The 17737-nt window shown below is 41.4% G+C and overlaps 2 protein-coding genes across 2 annotated transcripts in view; both read right to left on the bottom strand.

Annotated features, from left to right (window-relative positions):
* Positions 1-160: 160 nt before the first annotated feature.
* Positions 161-3575, bottom strand: gcnt3 (glucosaminyl (N-acetyl) transferase 3, mucin type). Its single transcript, XM_088340202.1, has one exon. The coding sequence runs from the start codon at positions 3551-3553 to the stop codon at positions 2291-2293; it is 1263 nt and encodes a 420-aa protein (XP_088196328.1). The 5' UTR covers positions 3554-3575; the 3' UTR covers positions 161-2290.
* Positions 3576-9634: 6059 nt separating this feature from the next.
* The window catches only part of LOC148362707 (cysteine repeat modular protein 2), a 33625-nt gene continuing 25522 nt past the window's right edge, over positions 9635-17737 (bottom strand). Inside the window, exons 12-16 of the mRNA XM_088339317.1 lie at positions 16424-16619; positions 15197-15402; positions 15014-15114; positions 11736-11907; positions 9635-10033 (exon numbers count right to left, since the gene is read on the bottom strand). Of these exons, the coding sequence (XP_088195443.1) occupies positions 9672-10033; positions 11736-11907; positions 15014-15114; positions 15197-15402; positions 16424-16619 (1037 nt within the window). The 3' untranslated portion in view covers positions 9635-9671. The remainder of the gene's footprint in view (positions 10034-11735; positions 11908-15013; positions 15115-15196; positions 15403-16423; positions 16620-17737) is intronic.

Here is a 17737-nt window from a genome sequence, read left to right as displayed (position 1 = left end):
GTCCCTAGGTGTGAATGAGCGAGCGAGTTGTCCGTCCCTGTGTGCCCTGCGATTGGCTGGCAACCAGTTCAGGGTGTCCTCTGCCCACTGCCCGATGATTGCTGGGATGGGCTCCAGCACCCCCGCGATCCTACTGAGGATAAGCGGTGTAGCTAATGAGATGAGATCCATCCATCCATTAGCTGCACCGCTTATTTAAGGTAGGGTCGCGGGGATGCTGGAGCCCATCCCAGCTATCTTTGGGCAGTGGGCAGTGGACACCCTGAACTGGTTGCCAGCCAGTTGCACGGCACACAGAGACAGACAACTCACTCACTCATTCACACCTAGGGACAATTTGAACCGGCCGATTAACCTTACCGGAGGAAACCAACGCAAGCTTGGGGAGAACATGCAAACTCCACACAGGAGGGTCGATCCCCTGACCTCAGAACTGTGCCGCACACACACGAACCACTGTGCCGCCGTGCTCCCCGAGGTGATTCATGACTAACAAAATCACGATATACGATAGAAATGATAAGGATCACCTAAAAGCAGGAAGAAACCAGAACAGTCCACGGACCGGTTCTGGAAATAGCTCAAGAGTGATAGGTCTTTGCGATTGTCTCGGAAATCTGATTTCAAACTGGCATGGGAAATCATTGACGTAATTCAGATATGTAAATTACTCTGTGCCCTTATACAACACTGGTGTTTTAGTGGTTGACTTAGCCCATTTGAACCTTCTCATCATTACAACCTGGTAATAACATAATAGTAACAACATAGTAATAGCATAAGTTAATAAGTTCATACTTGTCAGTTACAGAAAAACAATATAACTCCTCTTCTAAAAGGTTGATGACACCTGATCTAGCCACATACATTTATTATTTTGGGGGGGACCAGGAGGAACCCAGATCACATTGAACCAGTAGGTTCTGTACGTGTCATAGTCACGGTTCATGGATCCTTAACCACGAGGCTCGTCGAGACACCGGTTCCTGTGGTGTGTCTTGGGCAAGTACAGCCTGGCAGGGACCATCCCTCTCCAAGCTATTTTTAGGGTAGAGATATGCTCCGACACATAAAACAGTACTGGTTTCTATGGTTACCAGTAGCAGGATAAACCTACTGATCAGACTCGGATACAGCACCTTTATCATCTGGTCGTCGTCGACATCCCGTAGTTGGGAGACAAGACGGACCTCAACGTTGATGGGCGCGCGTGACAATACTGATACTGGGGAAAAAATATTAGTATCACATCGTAAAATACGTATTGTTCAAAAACAAACTTGTTTTTTTTGCCTAATACCGAAATAAGTTGCTGTATCTGTTTTGCTAATTCGTGGATTTTCGTCTTGTTTTGCATTCTACAATCAGATTTGTTAAACAGCACCCCACCCCTTTTCTGCCTATTTATCCAATACATACGTTGCGCTCTTAAGTTGTACTCTGGACTCCCAAAAGGTGGAGAAAGATGCTTTCTGTCGTTGATAAAGTTGGACCTCTCAACATGCTAAAGAAAGGTAAAATCATTTTTACAACACATTTGTGTTCTCCCAATAATGTCCACATGATGGTGATAAAATATCCATCCATCCATCATTCCATTATTTGCACCACTATCCTCAGTAGGGTCGCGGGGGTGCTGGAGCCTATCCCAGCTATATTCGGGCAGTGGGCAGGGGACGCCCGGAACTGTTGCCAGCCAGTTGCAGGTCAGTGATAAAATATCATCTGAGGTAACACTGAACTACAATCATTTTCAAAGCTATAGTGCAGGGTTTGGTAACCTATGGCTCATGAACCATATATTGCTCTTTTCATGAGTTCATGACCTGGGAGATTAAATGATACATTTGAAACCCTAATTTCAAGTGTTTCAAACATGCTATGCGTAGAGTCTAGTCCAATTGGTGATGTAGCAATAATTTAGGAATGGTTTAGTCCAATATTTAAAGAGCATGAAAACCAACATTACGCGATTGGCTCTACCCTGTGTGCTGGTCGTGACAATGCCAGCAAGTTTTTTTTTTTTAAATGATGATTAGTCATTACAATAATTATTCGTAAAAAAAACATTTCTTAAAGTGCAGTACTTTTATTTGGTAAATAAATGCTTGAGCCTGTAAATAGGGATTGTTCTTTGGTTTCAACGTATAATCGTGTATATGATAAAGAAATGTTTCTACTTTGAGTGTTTTGGCTATCGAAAAACGAGGGACTATTGTGTTTATATATATATATATATATACGTTTATTTCTGCATAAGGCAGGATCGGTCCTCCATAAATTTGGGGCTTTAGCCCCCACGTAAAGCTTTGAAATACAGAATAGATTCCAAGCACCTAATTGCAACGTCATCCACCATTGGGTCAAACTTATTAGCAAGAAGGTGATGTTGTTTCAAGAGCCACGGTACATCTCCAATACCATACACACACACCGCTCTTCTGTTTTCCCCCGTGCAGTGCCCGTATGGCGCCCCGTTCCTTACGTCCCCCGACAAATAACTCCATTTGACCGCCCGGGCAATGGCTTGCATGTCTGAGGTGTCGTACTTGGCGTTAGCAGGTACGGATCCTGGCACGGAGGGCATTCTCTGCAGAGTAGCCCAATAGTGCTCATCTGGGCTGTAAGTGTCCTTCTCCCACTCCAGTAATGCCAGAACCTGACGGTCCCGCATTATGTATTCTACGAAGGCCCTGCTGGCAACGAAATAGGCGTTCCCAGAGAACATGGGACTCCGGATAGGTGGTGGACTTTTCTTCACGTCAGTCTGGACGATGGAGTCGGTGACCTTGTAGTGATAAAGCCAACGTTGCTTCTTGTACTCGTTGGTGGCTTCCGTTTCCATGCTGTTCCTCCCACGGAGCACCTTTAAAGCTTGCACCATTTCCCGGTTGGTTTTAATCGGGAAGTCCGTCCCGCACGTGTTCAGCAGGTACTTCCACCGGACGTGGGACTCCAACAAACCCTCCATGCAGTTTAAATCGGCCTGAACACGGGACCACGACGCGTAAACCACGTTTTCCAGTTTCGCGGCGACAAACACGTTCTCAAAACAAGAGACGATGGCGTTCACAGCCTTACGGAATCTTGCAGAGGATTTCTTGTCCATGTGCACGCAATAGATGTTCTGAGGTGTGTAGACGGCACGTAGGAGGCGCTCGAACATTTCGATCTGGTCGTGGATCACCATAGAGTACGCGATAGGGAAATCCCTCTCCTCTTTACTCAGAGGAACCATGAAGAACCCTCTTTGTGTGATATAAGTGTGACAGTCCTGGGTCACATTCAGGTAGAAATCTTCAGTTAGCAGCACTCGTCTGGTTCTGGACGATAACAATGCTTGAAGGTCCTCCTGGTGGCCTTCCACGTTTCCAGAGATGATAGCAGAGCAGGCGGGCAGGTCGGCTGCGATTTGTCGTCGTGTCATCAATTCAGAGTCTGTCGGTAGAAGAACTGTAACCCCAAAACTCACAAGGACGATGATCAGGATCGCTAAAAACACTCGTTTTTTAAACAATTTGCTCAAAATGCTTTTCTTGTTGGAGAGCTTCATCACTGAGAAGGATCCCGATGAATCTCCCAATTGAAACTTCACTGGGAGAGGCTACTTTGTATTTATTTTAAGCCCAGGCAGTAGGTGTGTCTTATTTGATACAACTGAGATATGGCAAGAAGCCATACTAAATTACATATTTAACTACCTGATTTCCTGAACTATAAGGTGCACCTAAAAAGTGTAAGTTGGCCAACTCATTGAAAGTGTGACTTTGATTCGGTGTGCCTTATATACCAGAAAATACGGTGTATAAACTTGGAAATGCAAAGTCACAATAATATGAGACTGCATCCGGTAACTGATCTACCTTTTTAGAAACATAGCGTGGTCATCTTGTGAAACTAGATGTCATAATGTTAATAATTGTCACGGGACCGGACCAGATCGGAGGCAGGAAGGGTGAACTCATTCGCGTTAACGATTAGTTACTTTTATTAAGGAAATAAAAGTCGTCCCACACTCAGGGACAAAAACAAAAACAGGCTTACAGGCAAACAGGAACTCAGACTAGGAATACTCACAAAACAGGCTTTTACTCAGAACGGTCAAGTACAGGTTTCCTCATGTCAAACAGAACAGAATAATGCAAAGTAATGCAATGAACCCGCAACCCGCAATCCCCAAAACCCGCCCTTAAGAAGCACACACGCAAATGAGAAAATCTGCTACAGCCGGTGCCAAGGGGGCGGGGCCAGCTGGTCGCCAAGGCGACCATGCTCGACATGACAATAATGTCTTATGAAATAAGTTATTTTAATCAAAACCTATTTATTTTTTATATGTTTGCAAGCCTAGCTCTTACTGTAGGATAGATTCCATGTCCCTTAGAATCCAGTGTGCCCTGTATATGAAAAAGATTTCACAAAACACTCATTTTTGGGGGTTTACCTTGTATCCCAGTGCACCTCATAGTGCGGAAACCACGGTAAATGAACCCTACGTTTTTAAGTCAACAATTTTGACTCTAGAGCAAGCTTCAGTAGGACCTTTGAGGTAGGTAAAAAATTCCAGTCACATCTGTCATAATTGTCAATATTTATTGAAGACTATTAATGTAACAAAACTTCGAAACAAAATAATATGAAAACAATTGACCAACTACCACACAGTAAATACTGTATGAAAGTAGAAAGTATGTAAAATAGTGAAGTATTTTACAAATACGGACTTTGACTTGGCCATTCCAGAACCTTTATGTACTTTATTTTAGCCAAACACCATTCCCGGTGTGTTTTGGATCGTGGTCCTGCTGCATGATCCAATGAGCCAAGAGACACAAAAAGATGGCCTGATGTTCTCCTTCAGGATCTTCTGGTAAAGAGCAGAATTCATTATTCCGTCAACCACAGCAAGTTATCCTGGCCCTCGGGCAGAACAACAATGTATGAAGGATTGGACGATGGGTGGTTTTCCTCTGCGACACTCCACTGCCATGGCAATAGCTTCCCCCGCCCCTCCCAGTAGCTGAAGGAGATCTCGCATGACCAACTGAGAATCTCGCTTATGTCCACGCCCACGCAATGGCTATCTTATTATCTGTTCTCCTTCTTGTGATTAGAGCTGAAATCCTCTTCCTGTCCGACAGCATTCTGATGCTATCAACAGAGGAAGAATTAATTCATCAAATTCCAGTCGCATTTGTCATAATTGTCAATATTTATTGAAGACTATTAATGTAACAAAACTTCGAAACAAAATAATATGAAAACAATTGACCAACTACCACACAGTAAATACTGTATGAAAGTAGAAAGTATGTAAAATAGTGAAGTATTTTACTGAAAAGCAGCATTGCCTCAAAAATAGACAAAATAGGCAAGTCAAAGTAAAAAGTAGGTGAACAGTATACACAAATGCAGACGCTGCGCTACTTACGAACGAGATACAGTGCATCCGCAAAGTATTCACAGTGCTTCACTTTTTCCACATTTTGTTATGTTACAGCCTCATTCCAAAATTGTATTAATTTAATCTCTCATCTCAAAATTCTACACAAAATACTCCATTATGACAATGTGAAAACGTTTTTTTTTTTTTTTACTTTTTTTGAATTTATTAAAAATAGAAAACTAAGAAATCACATTTACATAAGTATTCACAGCCTTTGCCATGAAGCTCAAAACTGAGCCCAGGTGCATCTTTTTTCCACTGATCATCCTTGAGATCTTTCTACAGCTTAATTGGAGTCCACCTGCAGTAAATTCAGTTGATTGGACATGATTTGGAAAGGCACACACCTGTCTATATAAGGTCCCACAGTTGAGTGTGCATGTCAAAGCACAAACATGAAGTCAAAAGAACTGTCTGTAGACCTGCAAGATAGGATTGTCTTGAGGCACAAATCTGGGGAAGGATACAGAAAAGTTTCTGCTGCTTTGAAGGTCCCAATGAGCACAGTGGCCTCCATTATTCGTAAATGGAAGACATTTGGAACCACCAGGACTCTTCCTAGAGCCGGCCGGCCTTCTAAACTGAGCGATCGGGGAAGAAAGGCCTTAGACAGGGAGGTGACCAAGAACCCGATGGTCACTCTCTCAGAGCTCCAGCGTTCCTCTGTGGAGAGAGGAGAGCCTTCCAGAAGGACAACCATCTCTGCAGCAATCCACCAATCAGGCCTGTATGGTAGAGTGGCCAGAGGAAAGCCACTCCTTATGGAAGCCCGTCTGGAATTTGCCGAAAAGCAACCTGAATGACTCTCAGACCATGAGAAACAAAATTCTCTGGTCTTATGAGACAAAGATTGAACTCTTTGGTGTGAATGCCAGGCGCCATGTTTGGAGGAAACCAGGCACCGCTCATCACCAGGCCAATACCATCCATACAGTGAAGCATGGTGGTGGCAGTATCATGCTGTGGGGATGTTTCTCAGCAGCAGGAACTGGCAGACTATTCAGTATAGAAGGAAAAATGAATGCAGCAATATATAGAGATATTCTGGATGAAAACCTGCTCCAGAGCGCTCTTGACCTCAGGATGGGGCGAAGGTTCATTTTTCAGCAGGACAACGACCCAAAGCACACAAGCAAGATCTCAAAAGATTAGCTTCAGAACCACTCCGTGAATGTCCTAGAGTGGCCCAGCCAGAGTCCTTGAATCCGATCGAACATCTCTGGAGAGATCTGAAAATGGCTGTGCACAAACGTCTCCCATCCAACCTGATTGAGGCTGAGACTTATTGCAAAGAAGAATGGGCAAAACTGCCTAAAGATAGGTGTGCTAAACTTGTGGGATCATATTCAAAAAGACTTGAGGCTGTATTTGCTATTGGATCAACACAGTATTAAGCAAAGGCTGGGAATACTTATGTAAATGTGATATCTTAGTTTTCTATTTTTAATAAATTAAAAAAAAGTTAAAAAAAAACTTTTCACATTGTCATAATGGAGTATTTTGTGTAGAATTTTGAGATAAGAGATTAAATTAATACAGTTTAGAATGAGGCTGTAACATAACAAAATGTGGAAAAATTAAGGCGCTGTGAATACTTTCCGGATGCACTGTAGATTCCGGACGATCGTCCGTAAGTTGAGTTTATTCGTAAGTTGCTTCAGTGCTATATTTTGTATGTTCAAGCTGTGTATAAGTATGTTTAAAGCTTGTATAAGTAACCTGTATTGGTTTGTACAAAAAAAAAACATAAAATAATAATAATAATAAATTCCTTTGTATTGTCATTCTTTGTAACAATGTACACAGAACGAAATGTCGATACACCTGACCCGTTGTAGCGAGCCGATGCAGCCGCAGCCAACAGAGGGCGCCGCCATTTTACCAATGTTGACATCCCCTTAAAGATCAATAAAGTTTAATTTACATTTGGAAGATCAGCTTCAACAGTTAGGCGACTTTCTCCTCCGTGGTAGAAAGTGGCCGAAAAAAAGCGAACCAACCGTTTTCTCAACCGCATCAAGCTTTCTTATTGCACTTTAATTTCAAAAGAAACGATTGGCCTCTTTTTTACACTGTACACCAACCATATTAAATGGATGTACGAAATAATAAACAATAAAAATGTCAAAGTTCTTGGCACGCTGGAGATACAGTATAGAATGTTTACACATAAACTAGGAAGAGGAAGCGGATTTCTTCTTCGGGGTAGATGCTGGGTGACCTCTCACAGCGCCACGTGGCGGAAAGAAGCACTACAGTACGGTCCTCTACTCGGAAGAAGGTGCACATTACAAAATCTTACTTACAGCAATGTCTGAATATTTTTCAACATCCCGAAAAAAATATTCGTATCTACCATTTTTTTGTAAGTCAAATGGTCGTAAGTAGGGGAAGCGTCTGTAAATATGCTAAGTTTGACTGAGTTAAAAATTCACTTAGTGAAGGAAGAAAAGCTGTTATAGTTGTATAAGTATATTGTTTAAATCATTCAGCCATTTTGTGCATAATGTTTCATAATTATTGTTAATATAGAGATTGAAGCAACAAAACAAATATGAGGAGCCGTTTGGGAGCCGAAAGCGCTGGCTCATTTTATTGAGCCGAGCCAAAAGAGCCGGGTTTGGAAAAAGAGCTGGAAATCACTAAATCAAATCTCCCGCTTTGCTCTTGTTATGTATTGCCAGTGTCTGAAACGCATGAGAAAAAGTTAGCGGACACCAGGGCAGACAACTCTGAAAAGTTGCCAACCAGCCATAAAGTTGCCTGCCCCATTTTTCAGAACTTGAAACACAATAAGACGACTAATCGCAAAAAAAAAAACATTGTTGCAAAGTATTAAGGATTGATAATCAGAATATATAACAGAACAACTCTTTAAAATTAAGTTAATGATAAATCTACTTATAACATTTATTGCATGTATATGACATCGCTGTTTTCCATCTACCATCAGTATGTACTTGTATTTACTCATCTTCATTCATGCAATGTTTGCATTGCGTAGTCTGCTACGAGCCACGTGAACTCCTCTTTCCACGATGCTTTTAATGTACGTTTACGTTTTGTAGCTTCATAGATTTTGTTAGCTTCTTTTGAATATTTCTTCTGGGGTTGAGGTTTTGACCTGATTCCTAACCAATTATCCATTATTCTTGTGTTCTCTTTATGTCTTCTTTGGAAAATGATATGCAAACGCATGACCTTATAACGCTCAAGAAAGTCCGGAAGCACGAAGTTATTCAATGCAGGCTTCTGATTGGCTGCAGAGTATCCAAATTGCCAAACGAACCAGAATTTTCAAACTGAACGAACATTTCGAAAGCGGAATAAAGCAAACGTTTGTAACAAGCTACCATTCCATCCTGTCTAAAAAACAAAAACAAAGGCCAGACGTTATTTTCAAACACTGGTTTTACCGTATTTATACAACACGCACTTGTTTTTAACGCGCACCCCTCATGTTTAAATTAGAAAAACAGTCTCAAATTCTGTTTCACTCTTTCTCAGCTTAAACTAAGAATTCTAATTGACAAACATTGAATACGTGCGGCCATGATTAAAATAATATATTGACAACATAATCTATGAACACAATACCAACATAAAATTTACAAAATGTTTTTTTAATGTACTTCAAAGTCCAATTATTCATCAGATACACCAAAGAGTAATTTCCCCACTCATGCTTTTTTTGGCGTTTATTATTACTGTTCAGGACGACTTTCTGTTTTCTCCATTTTCCAATATTCGTCCCTGGTATCTTGAATGAAAATAGTGTGATGTCATTTATATTCCTGGAGCTGTAGTGGTTAGGATTCTTCACTCTCTCTGCCACAACCCTTGTACAATTCCTATTTCATCCAATCTGTGGCGATTAGAATCATCAATATCTTTCGAGTGATCAATCATTGCACAAAAGGTAATATACTACCGCAAAAATTCATGTATAATGACTTTGAGTTCTTCATTATGTAAATACAAATCAGAGTTACACATGAATAAATATGTGTATGAATAATGTTGCCAAAAACATGGACTAATTTTTCTTGAAGGGCATCATAAATGTTTCCATAAGTCACCATGGTGTTTTGTATTTAGAGCGTATGCATTGTGGAAAAGAGCAGCTCTCTGTTTTTTTCGGCGCTACCGCAAAAAAAGCATAAGTTGCAACGTGGTTAAAGCCTTGTAGTCCGGAATTCATGTTAGGTCATTTGTGGAGTTCCCACTAAGACTGGTTGAGGCAAGTGGTTTCATCCACATGCACTTCCACATTTGCGTCGTGCTCGTGTATAAAACTGTATCGACGGTACACGGAGCCGCCTCGGCTGGTGTAAACCACGTCCACCTCGTCTCCGCTGTCTGGCTCGGGGACGCCGTGTGGCATTTCGGGGCCGCCGCTCAGTCTTTCGTAACTTTGTTTCCAGCAGAGCCTCCTTCTGGTTCTGGCTTTTGCCAAGGCGAAAACCAGTAGAATAAGAACCAGGGTGGCCAGTAGGGCGACTGGTATGATGGTTGATGTGTGACCGAGAACACTTGCAGAGACACTGTTGTCCATTGATGAGTAGTCCTTTGACTCCATGCACAGAGCTTAAAAAAACAGGAAAAACACTCTGAGATCAAATATGGCTCATGCGAGTCTTCTCTATATCGTTCAAGTTTTAGCATATGCAAAACCGAAGCCACAATGGAAATGTATAGGTTTGCATTAGAATAAATATGGCACAATCTCAACTACAGTTTACAGTCACGATGTCGTACCAACAGACCTCATTTTGGCTGTACATCTCCATAGATGCACAAATAGATCATAGGTGCCGTCGCGAGTGGCAGCCTTCCCAGCAGCTCTGTGTTATTTAGCTCTTTTTGTGATTTATTGTTTGCTTCTATCTTTGGTGTTTTCGTCCCGTTTGACAACTACACTTTGTTTCCTTTTATCCTATGGATATGGGTTTTAACTCACAAAAATGCGTTTATTCGAGGAATCAACTCCTTTTATTTTTGTGAATTTACGTACGGTGATGAATAAAGTATCTATCTGTCTGTCAGTCTGTCCGTCTATAATCCTGTATAAGGAAAGCTCATTAAACAATATATGTTCACTGTTGAGACACTTTACAATAAAAACCCACAGAACCAACTGTAGGCACCTGAAAACACCAGCTAAGCACCCGGAGTAATATGATTGTGTGAGCTGTAGGCGTTGGCAAATGTGCCCACACAGCGAGCTCCCCTCTCGCTCTCTCACTCTCTCTCTCACCCTCTGTGTGGGAGCTAGACACATTTGTGTACTTCTCGTTTGGAGTATTGTGTGCCATTTTTTACAAAAGAACTCTGCTCGCACTTTGTTTTAAAACCATTAGTTACGGGGAAAAAAAAGGTCAAAATGAACCTCAATGGTATATGTCGCACAGTATGAATTTTCATAACTTATTTGTGAGGACTTAGGAGGAGGAAGTAAGTACTCCACCCGCTTCTCTGATTCCGACAGTGCATGCACCGACGAGCGTGCAGGATGCGCTGTGCAAATCCTTCACAATGAAAAGGAAGCATAAAAAAAATGACGAGTGGATAATTAAAAAAAAAAAAAGTCAGCGAGAGTGAAACCCGGTCCGAACCCGAACCAATGATTGACATTTTAGGCCTGACCCGTATTTTGGGCTGGGTTCGGGCCCGAGCCTAAAATCTTACCTGAGGAACCCATGGCTCGCAGGCCAGATATGGCCTGAAAACAAACTCAAACACACATAACAAATACCCCAAAACACCAGCAAAGCACCCAAAGCAATTAGATTGGGTAAGCGGTAGGAGTGGGCGAAGCTATGGACACAGCCCGTGCACGCCCCTCTCTCTTGCGCCCAGCCCGCACCTTCTGCCAAAAGTAAATAGGACGGTATCCTCCTCGTTTGCAGTATTTTGTGACATTTTTACAAAAGAACTTTGCTCGCACCTTGAAACCATTATTTATGACAAAAATGACGCTCAAAATGAGCCTCAACACTGTTAAATAACTGCGGGAGGGAGACAATTTATTAGTGGTATATTTATATTCATATGGGACACAGGCTCACGCATTATTACTCTTATTTCATTCATTTTATTAAATCTTTAAACGTGATACAGTGAAAAAAAACAGCTGAAGAATCAGCGTTTGTCAGGAGAGCGGGTTGAGTGGGTTTGTTGGATTTTGTCTTAAAATATATCGTGTGGCTACCTCAAGATTAAATACAAATTTTTTTCTTTCAAGGCTCTTTGAGCCCAAAGAGTTCCCGACCCCTGGTGTGTACCGCACCTGAGCTGGTGTCGCACATGCAACAATCGGTGTGGTTCTCTCCCGCTCGACAGCAGCGGGCGCAACGGCTCTCCACGGCGTGAAGTCCGAAACCTCGGTGACAAATCAGGCAGTGGTCGGGTCCGGGCCCGCTGCAATGCTTGCAGGAACTGTCACACGGCTCACAGGTGGCCTGGAAACATGGATGTTAAACAAATAAGGGCTTTTGAGTGTGTTTTGTCCCTTTCTGGCTACAAAAATCGACATCATCCATTAATTTCAAAAGAAAAGAATGAAATACTTGCACAATCATACAATCAGAGCCGGCCCAATCACTAGGGGGCCCCAAGAGCGGTTAACTTTTTGGTGCCAACATGCCCCATTGTCACTTTGTGTATCCACTTAAAAATACTTCTACAGAAATACCACAAGAATACTACACAATAACTACAAAACTAAATATCAAATATAACGAGGGGGACCTCATATACAATTTTGGTTTCATTCTGAAAATAAGAAAATTGTATAAAATTTCTACAAAAATACTATTACTGTCATGAACCAGAACAGGATCAGGCCCCAAACGCGTGACATTACTCACACAAGCCTTTTATTTTACGGGAAATAGAGAGTCATGCACGTTAGGCAGAAGTCTGGCGTGAAATGATAGGAAGTCAGAGGCCGACGAGATCGATACCAAATGCCCCGAGTTGATATCGGACAGATGGGGTAGATACTGGACAGGACGGGACAGACAAAACAGGATATCGAAAATAAACAGGACAAACTAGACGGGAATGAAAACTGGAGAGAACAATAAACAGGACAAATATAGACAGGAACGAAACTGGAAACCGATATCAAACAGGATAAAAATAAACGGAAACAATACCGGACAGGGAATACAAACATGAAACAGAACCGAGTAAAAACCCACATCTTGCGGGGCAGAGGTTCGTTGACAAACTGACCAAGGAAAAATGAAAGCACTGAGCCTAAATAGACGGTAAGCCAATCTGTCAATGAGCCGCAGCTGGCGCCACACAGGCAAGTCCAATTGGGCGCCATGGCAACCGTGTCAACTACAGTAATAATATATTACAAAATAGTACTGTATTACAAAATTATTTACTCCTAAAATACTACAAAACGACAACTACAGTAACAGTAATTACAAAAATATTAAAGAAATATGACAAAATTAATACAATGGAAATACTACTAATAAATCTACGAAAAAAACTACTAAAATTATGTTTCAGTAGAAGTATAATTTATGTATCTCATCTCATCTCATTAGCTGCACCCTTTATACTCAGTAGGGTCGCGGGGGTGCTGGAGCCCATCCCAGCAATCATCGGGCAGTGTCATTTATGTATTTCCACATCAATTATACTTCTCCCAAAACACTAAAAAATATATAAATACATAATACTATAATGTAAGAAAAACTACTAGAGAATTATTACCACAAAAATACTACTAAAAGAGGTTTACAACAGAAATACTGCAAATTACAACTAAAGCGATACTACAAAAATTCTCTGACGGAAATATCACAAAAATACTACAAAATAAAAACTACAGTAAAACTGTACTACAGAAATTTTACAGATATACAAAAAAAAAAATTTATATCGAAATACTACAAAATACAACAGAGATAGTACAAAAAAAATAATACTTCTGTAATACTACAAAAATACTGTAACCATAAAACTTTTATAATAATACAAAAATACTCCAGATATACAGCAAAAATTCTAGTTTCGAAATACAACAAAAGTACTGCAGAAATACTTAAAAAAATACTACTATGGATATAATTCATAAAAATAACTTCAGAAATACTACAAAAATAAAACTACAGTAACACTATAAAAAAACTATAGAACTTTTAATAAAAATCCGACAGAAATACTAAAAATAAAAACACTCAAAAAATCCTACAGCAATACTTCAAAACTAAATAACAAATGAAGTGCTTAAAACAGGGACCTATACTATGTTGCTCTAGATATGGTCATTTCAAAACCAATTTGATGGAATAAATTTATTTAAAAAGAAATATAACATATCACATATGGCCCCACTCCAAATAGTTGCCCACTTCTGGAGTAGAACATGGAATGAATTCTAGTAGGTTTGCAAATGATCAAGTAATAGGGGGCCCCAAATCTTATTTTGCCTAGGGCCCCATGAAGGCTTGGTCCTGAGTACAATACATAAACATGTATCCAAAGGGAATGGGCTAAAGCAGAAGCTTTTAAATGCCTATCACTTTTCATGTTTTTTCTTGCAGGAAGAACATAAGCACCTCCTGAGCTACTGCCGCCCCACTGCTCTAACACACATGTGTCAAACTCAAGAAAACGCAGAGAGAAACACGAAAGAAAGAAAGATTGCGTTAAGCTTCGACGTGCAATTTTTAGAATGTCCACTGGATGTCACCAACGACTGTCGCCACTTGCAGAGAATTATTGTAGTTTTGTTTGATGACTACCATTGATCAAGCAAGAGAACATTGAGGAAACTCATCCAGATGATATCCATTCATCCATTATCTTCACCGCTTATCTTCAGTAGGGTCGCGGGGGTGGTGGAGCCAATCCCAGCCGTCTTCGGGCAGTGGACTGGGAACACCCTGAACTGGTTGCTATCCAGCTGCAGGGCACTCAGAGACAGACAACTCACTCGCTCATTCACACCTAGGGACAATTTGGACCAGCCAATTAACTCGACATACATGTTTTTGGAATGTGGGAGGAAACTGGAGTGCCCGGGGAAACACACGTAAGCACTGGAGAACATGCAAACTCCGCACAGGGAGGCTGGTAGCTGGATTAGAACCCATAACATCAGAACTGTGTTCGGTTAACGTTCTTCAAGCAAACAGTTGGGCACAAGTGAGGTTCATCATGACTTGGATATTAAGTGTTAAGAGTATTCCTCAAAAATTCCTGTGTGGAGTTTGCATGTTCATGTTGGCGGGTTGGTTGGATCCCTTGACTATAGAGTCGTAGGTGCACCATTTACTGTGGTGTGCCCTGATGGCGCCCATCCATCTCCAGGCCAATGTTTCCGACCGGGCTCAAACCGGAAACCTTTCTTGTGAAAGGCGAATGTCCTAACCACTGCACTAATTTAAATGTTTTTACCTGGGGCATTTGGATGGCATTGACTAATCACCATAGTTTCCATCCCCCGCCATATGTCAAGATCAGCTTTCAAACTTAAGCTCAGAAGGGATTAATGTTGTATCCCGGGGTCAACTGGTGGTCAACGTTTTTGCGGCCTACCTTCTCCGTAAAGTACTCCCCCTCCTCACAGCGTGGATAGCAGACTTTGTCCTTTAGAGTGCTGCCATTATCACACGTCACACAGCTCTCGGGGGAAGCGCCTACCAATCACATTCAGCATATGTTCCGTGAAAGAAATATTGAGACACACGGGGAAACAAATGCCGGCTGCGTGATGGCCACCTGTGCAGGTGTGACAACTGATGTGGCATTGCAGGCACACGTCCTCACGTCGGAAAAAGCGCTGTGGGCAGCGTTCCATGCATAGCTTGGTGCCTTGAAGCTCCAGGAGGGGAGGCAAGCAGGCCCGGCAGGACTCGGGTCCCAGACCGGTGCATATCTCGCAGGAGTGGTGGCATTTCTCACAGTGGGAGCCCGCTTGGTAGTACCTTCGGAAAAAAGAAAAGATATTGTAGTGGGGCGGCCATTTTTTTTATGTTATCAAGCTTGTTTGATGGTTGGTCATGATCAGTGGTGGGTAGAGTAGCCCAAAAAATGTCTTCAAGTAAAACTTGTGAGCCTTTAGAATAATATGACTCAAGTAAAATGCAAAAATTGTCATTTAAATAATTACATGAGTAAAAGTACTCAAGTACTTGGTGAAAAAACAAATCAAGCATTAAGTAACAGCAACATCAATCTAATCAACAAATTACATTTAATTCAAAAATAGATTAATAAAAAGGTTAATTTAAGTATTTTAATTAAAAAAATACAAAATAATCGTATAACTCAAAGAAATAAGCTCAAGTAGCCCATTTAAAGCCTCAGTACTTTTTTAACAGGCTCTGCATGCAAAAACATCAAGCTAGCCTCGAGGTCCGATAACCAAAATGTTGAAAGAGCCACATTGGAGCAAAAAAAACTAAACAATTTTTTTTTATACTTTTGCAAAGCACTTCAAATGCTAAAATTTTGACATTGAAATGGAATGTTAAAATAAAATGAACAATGTGTGGTTAAGGCGGCACGGCGGCAAAGTGGTAAGCGCATCCACGGCACAGTTCTGAGGTTATAGGTTCAAATCCAGCTACTAGCCTCCCTGTGCAGAGTTTGCATGTTCTCTCCGTGCTTGCATGAGTTTCCTCCGGGCACTCCGGTTCCCTCCCACATTCCCAAAAACATGCATGTCAGGTTAATTGGCCGGTTCAAATTGTCCCTAGGTGTGAATGAGCATGTGAGTTGTCTGTCCCTATGTGCCTTGCGACTGGCTGGCAACCAGTTCAGGGTGTCCCCTGCCCACTGCCCCAATATAGCTGGTATGGGCTCCAGCACCCCTGCGATCGCTCTGTGGATAACTGGTGCAAAGAGTGGATGGGCGGTATATGTGTTTGTTTAAAACCGGAAGTGTCAAACCTTTCCCAAAACATAAGTCTAAGACCCAATGAGTCTTGCATTCAGTGGTCCTACCCTGTTGGGCAATGGCGGACACAAAGATGCTGGAGGCGCAGGTATCTTGGAGAACAGGTGAGGCAGTCCCTGGGCGACGGCCCAGTGCAGGTGGCGCATACGTGATCGCACGGTACACAGAAACCTAGCTGAGTTCCATCTGCCTCCTGCCTGTTGGTGTACGTAGCAGCCGGACATTCACTTACGCAGGTCCTGTCTGCCAAACAGCACACAAACACACCTTTGTTTTCATACTCCCCACGGATAAATTATTTCTACAAAACACTGATTGAATATTTCTTTTCGTGTAGCAATGACAACATCGTGTTGTTTGACTTTTAGATTTTTTGGGGGGGAATCTACTGCTTTAAATAGTTGATAAAATGCAAACACGACTTGTAATTTGTTAGCTTAGCCTCCAAAGTGTTTTCACACGATCAGTAATAAAAACAACAACAAAGGAAATATTTCGTTATCCGTTCATATTTTATGCTTCGAATGGATTTCAAGTTTCGTTTATTTGAAAAGGGAAGAGTACGTTCCATAAACTCATGTCATATACTATAGCATTTTAGCCAAAGCCAAAGTGTATGAATTTCCATCAGTTTTGGGCGCGTTAGAAAGGAACACATTCCTGGAACACAATTTTTTTTTCTCTATAACGGGTACTGTGATGCGTTATCGAGAATATTTTGTTACACGATTGTGGTTACTAAATGGTGCGTTCCTGCAAGATTCCACAACTCATTAAATGGAGTACATGTAATACGATATCATTAAGTGTTGAATACTGCATCTTTTACATTGTCACATTAAACCTTGATCCACCAGCAACATTGTCGGGCGTGTTTATATGAGGATGCTGATTTTTTATCATAAAGATGTTCTCCCTACTCTATATACTCGCTTAAAGACAAATTTACAACTATAAAAATACTCAAATCAGGGGGTCCAGTGTAAGATTATTTTGTATTTTGTAAAGGAAAATAGGACAGTTTGTATGGGCATGGAGCCGCAGAAGTTGACAGGTATGTGTACATATTTAGTATTGTGTTAGTAGCGAATGGTAGGCAGTGCATGGGAAAGGGGACGCGGCTCACACAGGAGCAACAATCCAGTCCAAGATTAATGGGGCAAACCTAATTTACAGTAAATGGAGATACATTTACAGTAAATATGTTGAATTTTGGTCTTCTTATTTGTAAAATTATTTTTGCGATACACAATGCCTGGAAAAAAAAGAAAACATCTTGGACGCATCCAGAAATGGAGAAGGAAATCTTAGAGTGGTTTGAAGCCCAGAGACCTAATATCTATAGTGTGTGTCGACTAAGT

The sequence above is a fragment of the Urocampus carinirostris genome, chromosome 7 (assembly GCF_059441175.1).
Source record: "Urocampus carinirostris isolate Australia breed hairy pipefish chromosome 7, RoL_Ucar_1.0, whole genome shotgun sequence".
In the NCBI taxonomy this organism is placed as follows: domain Eukaryota; kingdom Metazoa; phylum Chordata; class Actinopteri; order Syngnathiformes; family Syngnathidae; genus Urocampus; species Urocampus carinirostris.
The sequence above is the reverse complement of the archived record's forward strand: the minus strand, read 5'-3'. Positions and strand labels throughout refer to the sequence as shown.

Bases quoted from the DNA above. Each gene is read 5' to 3' on its own strand.
- gcnt3 (XM_088340202.1), bottom strand. From the start codon at position 3,553: ATGAAGCTCTCCAACAAGAAAAGCATTTTGAGCAAATTGTTTAAAAAA.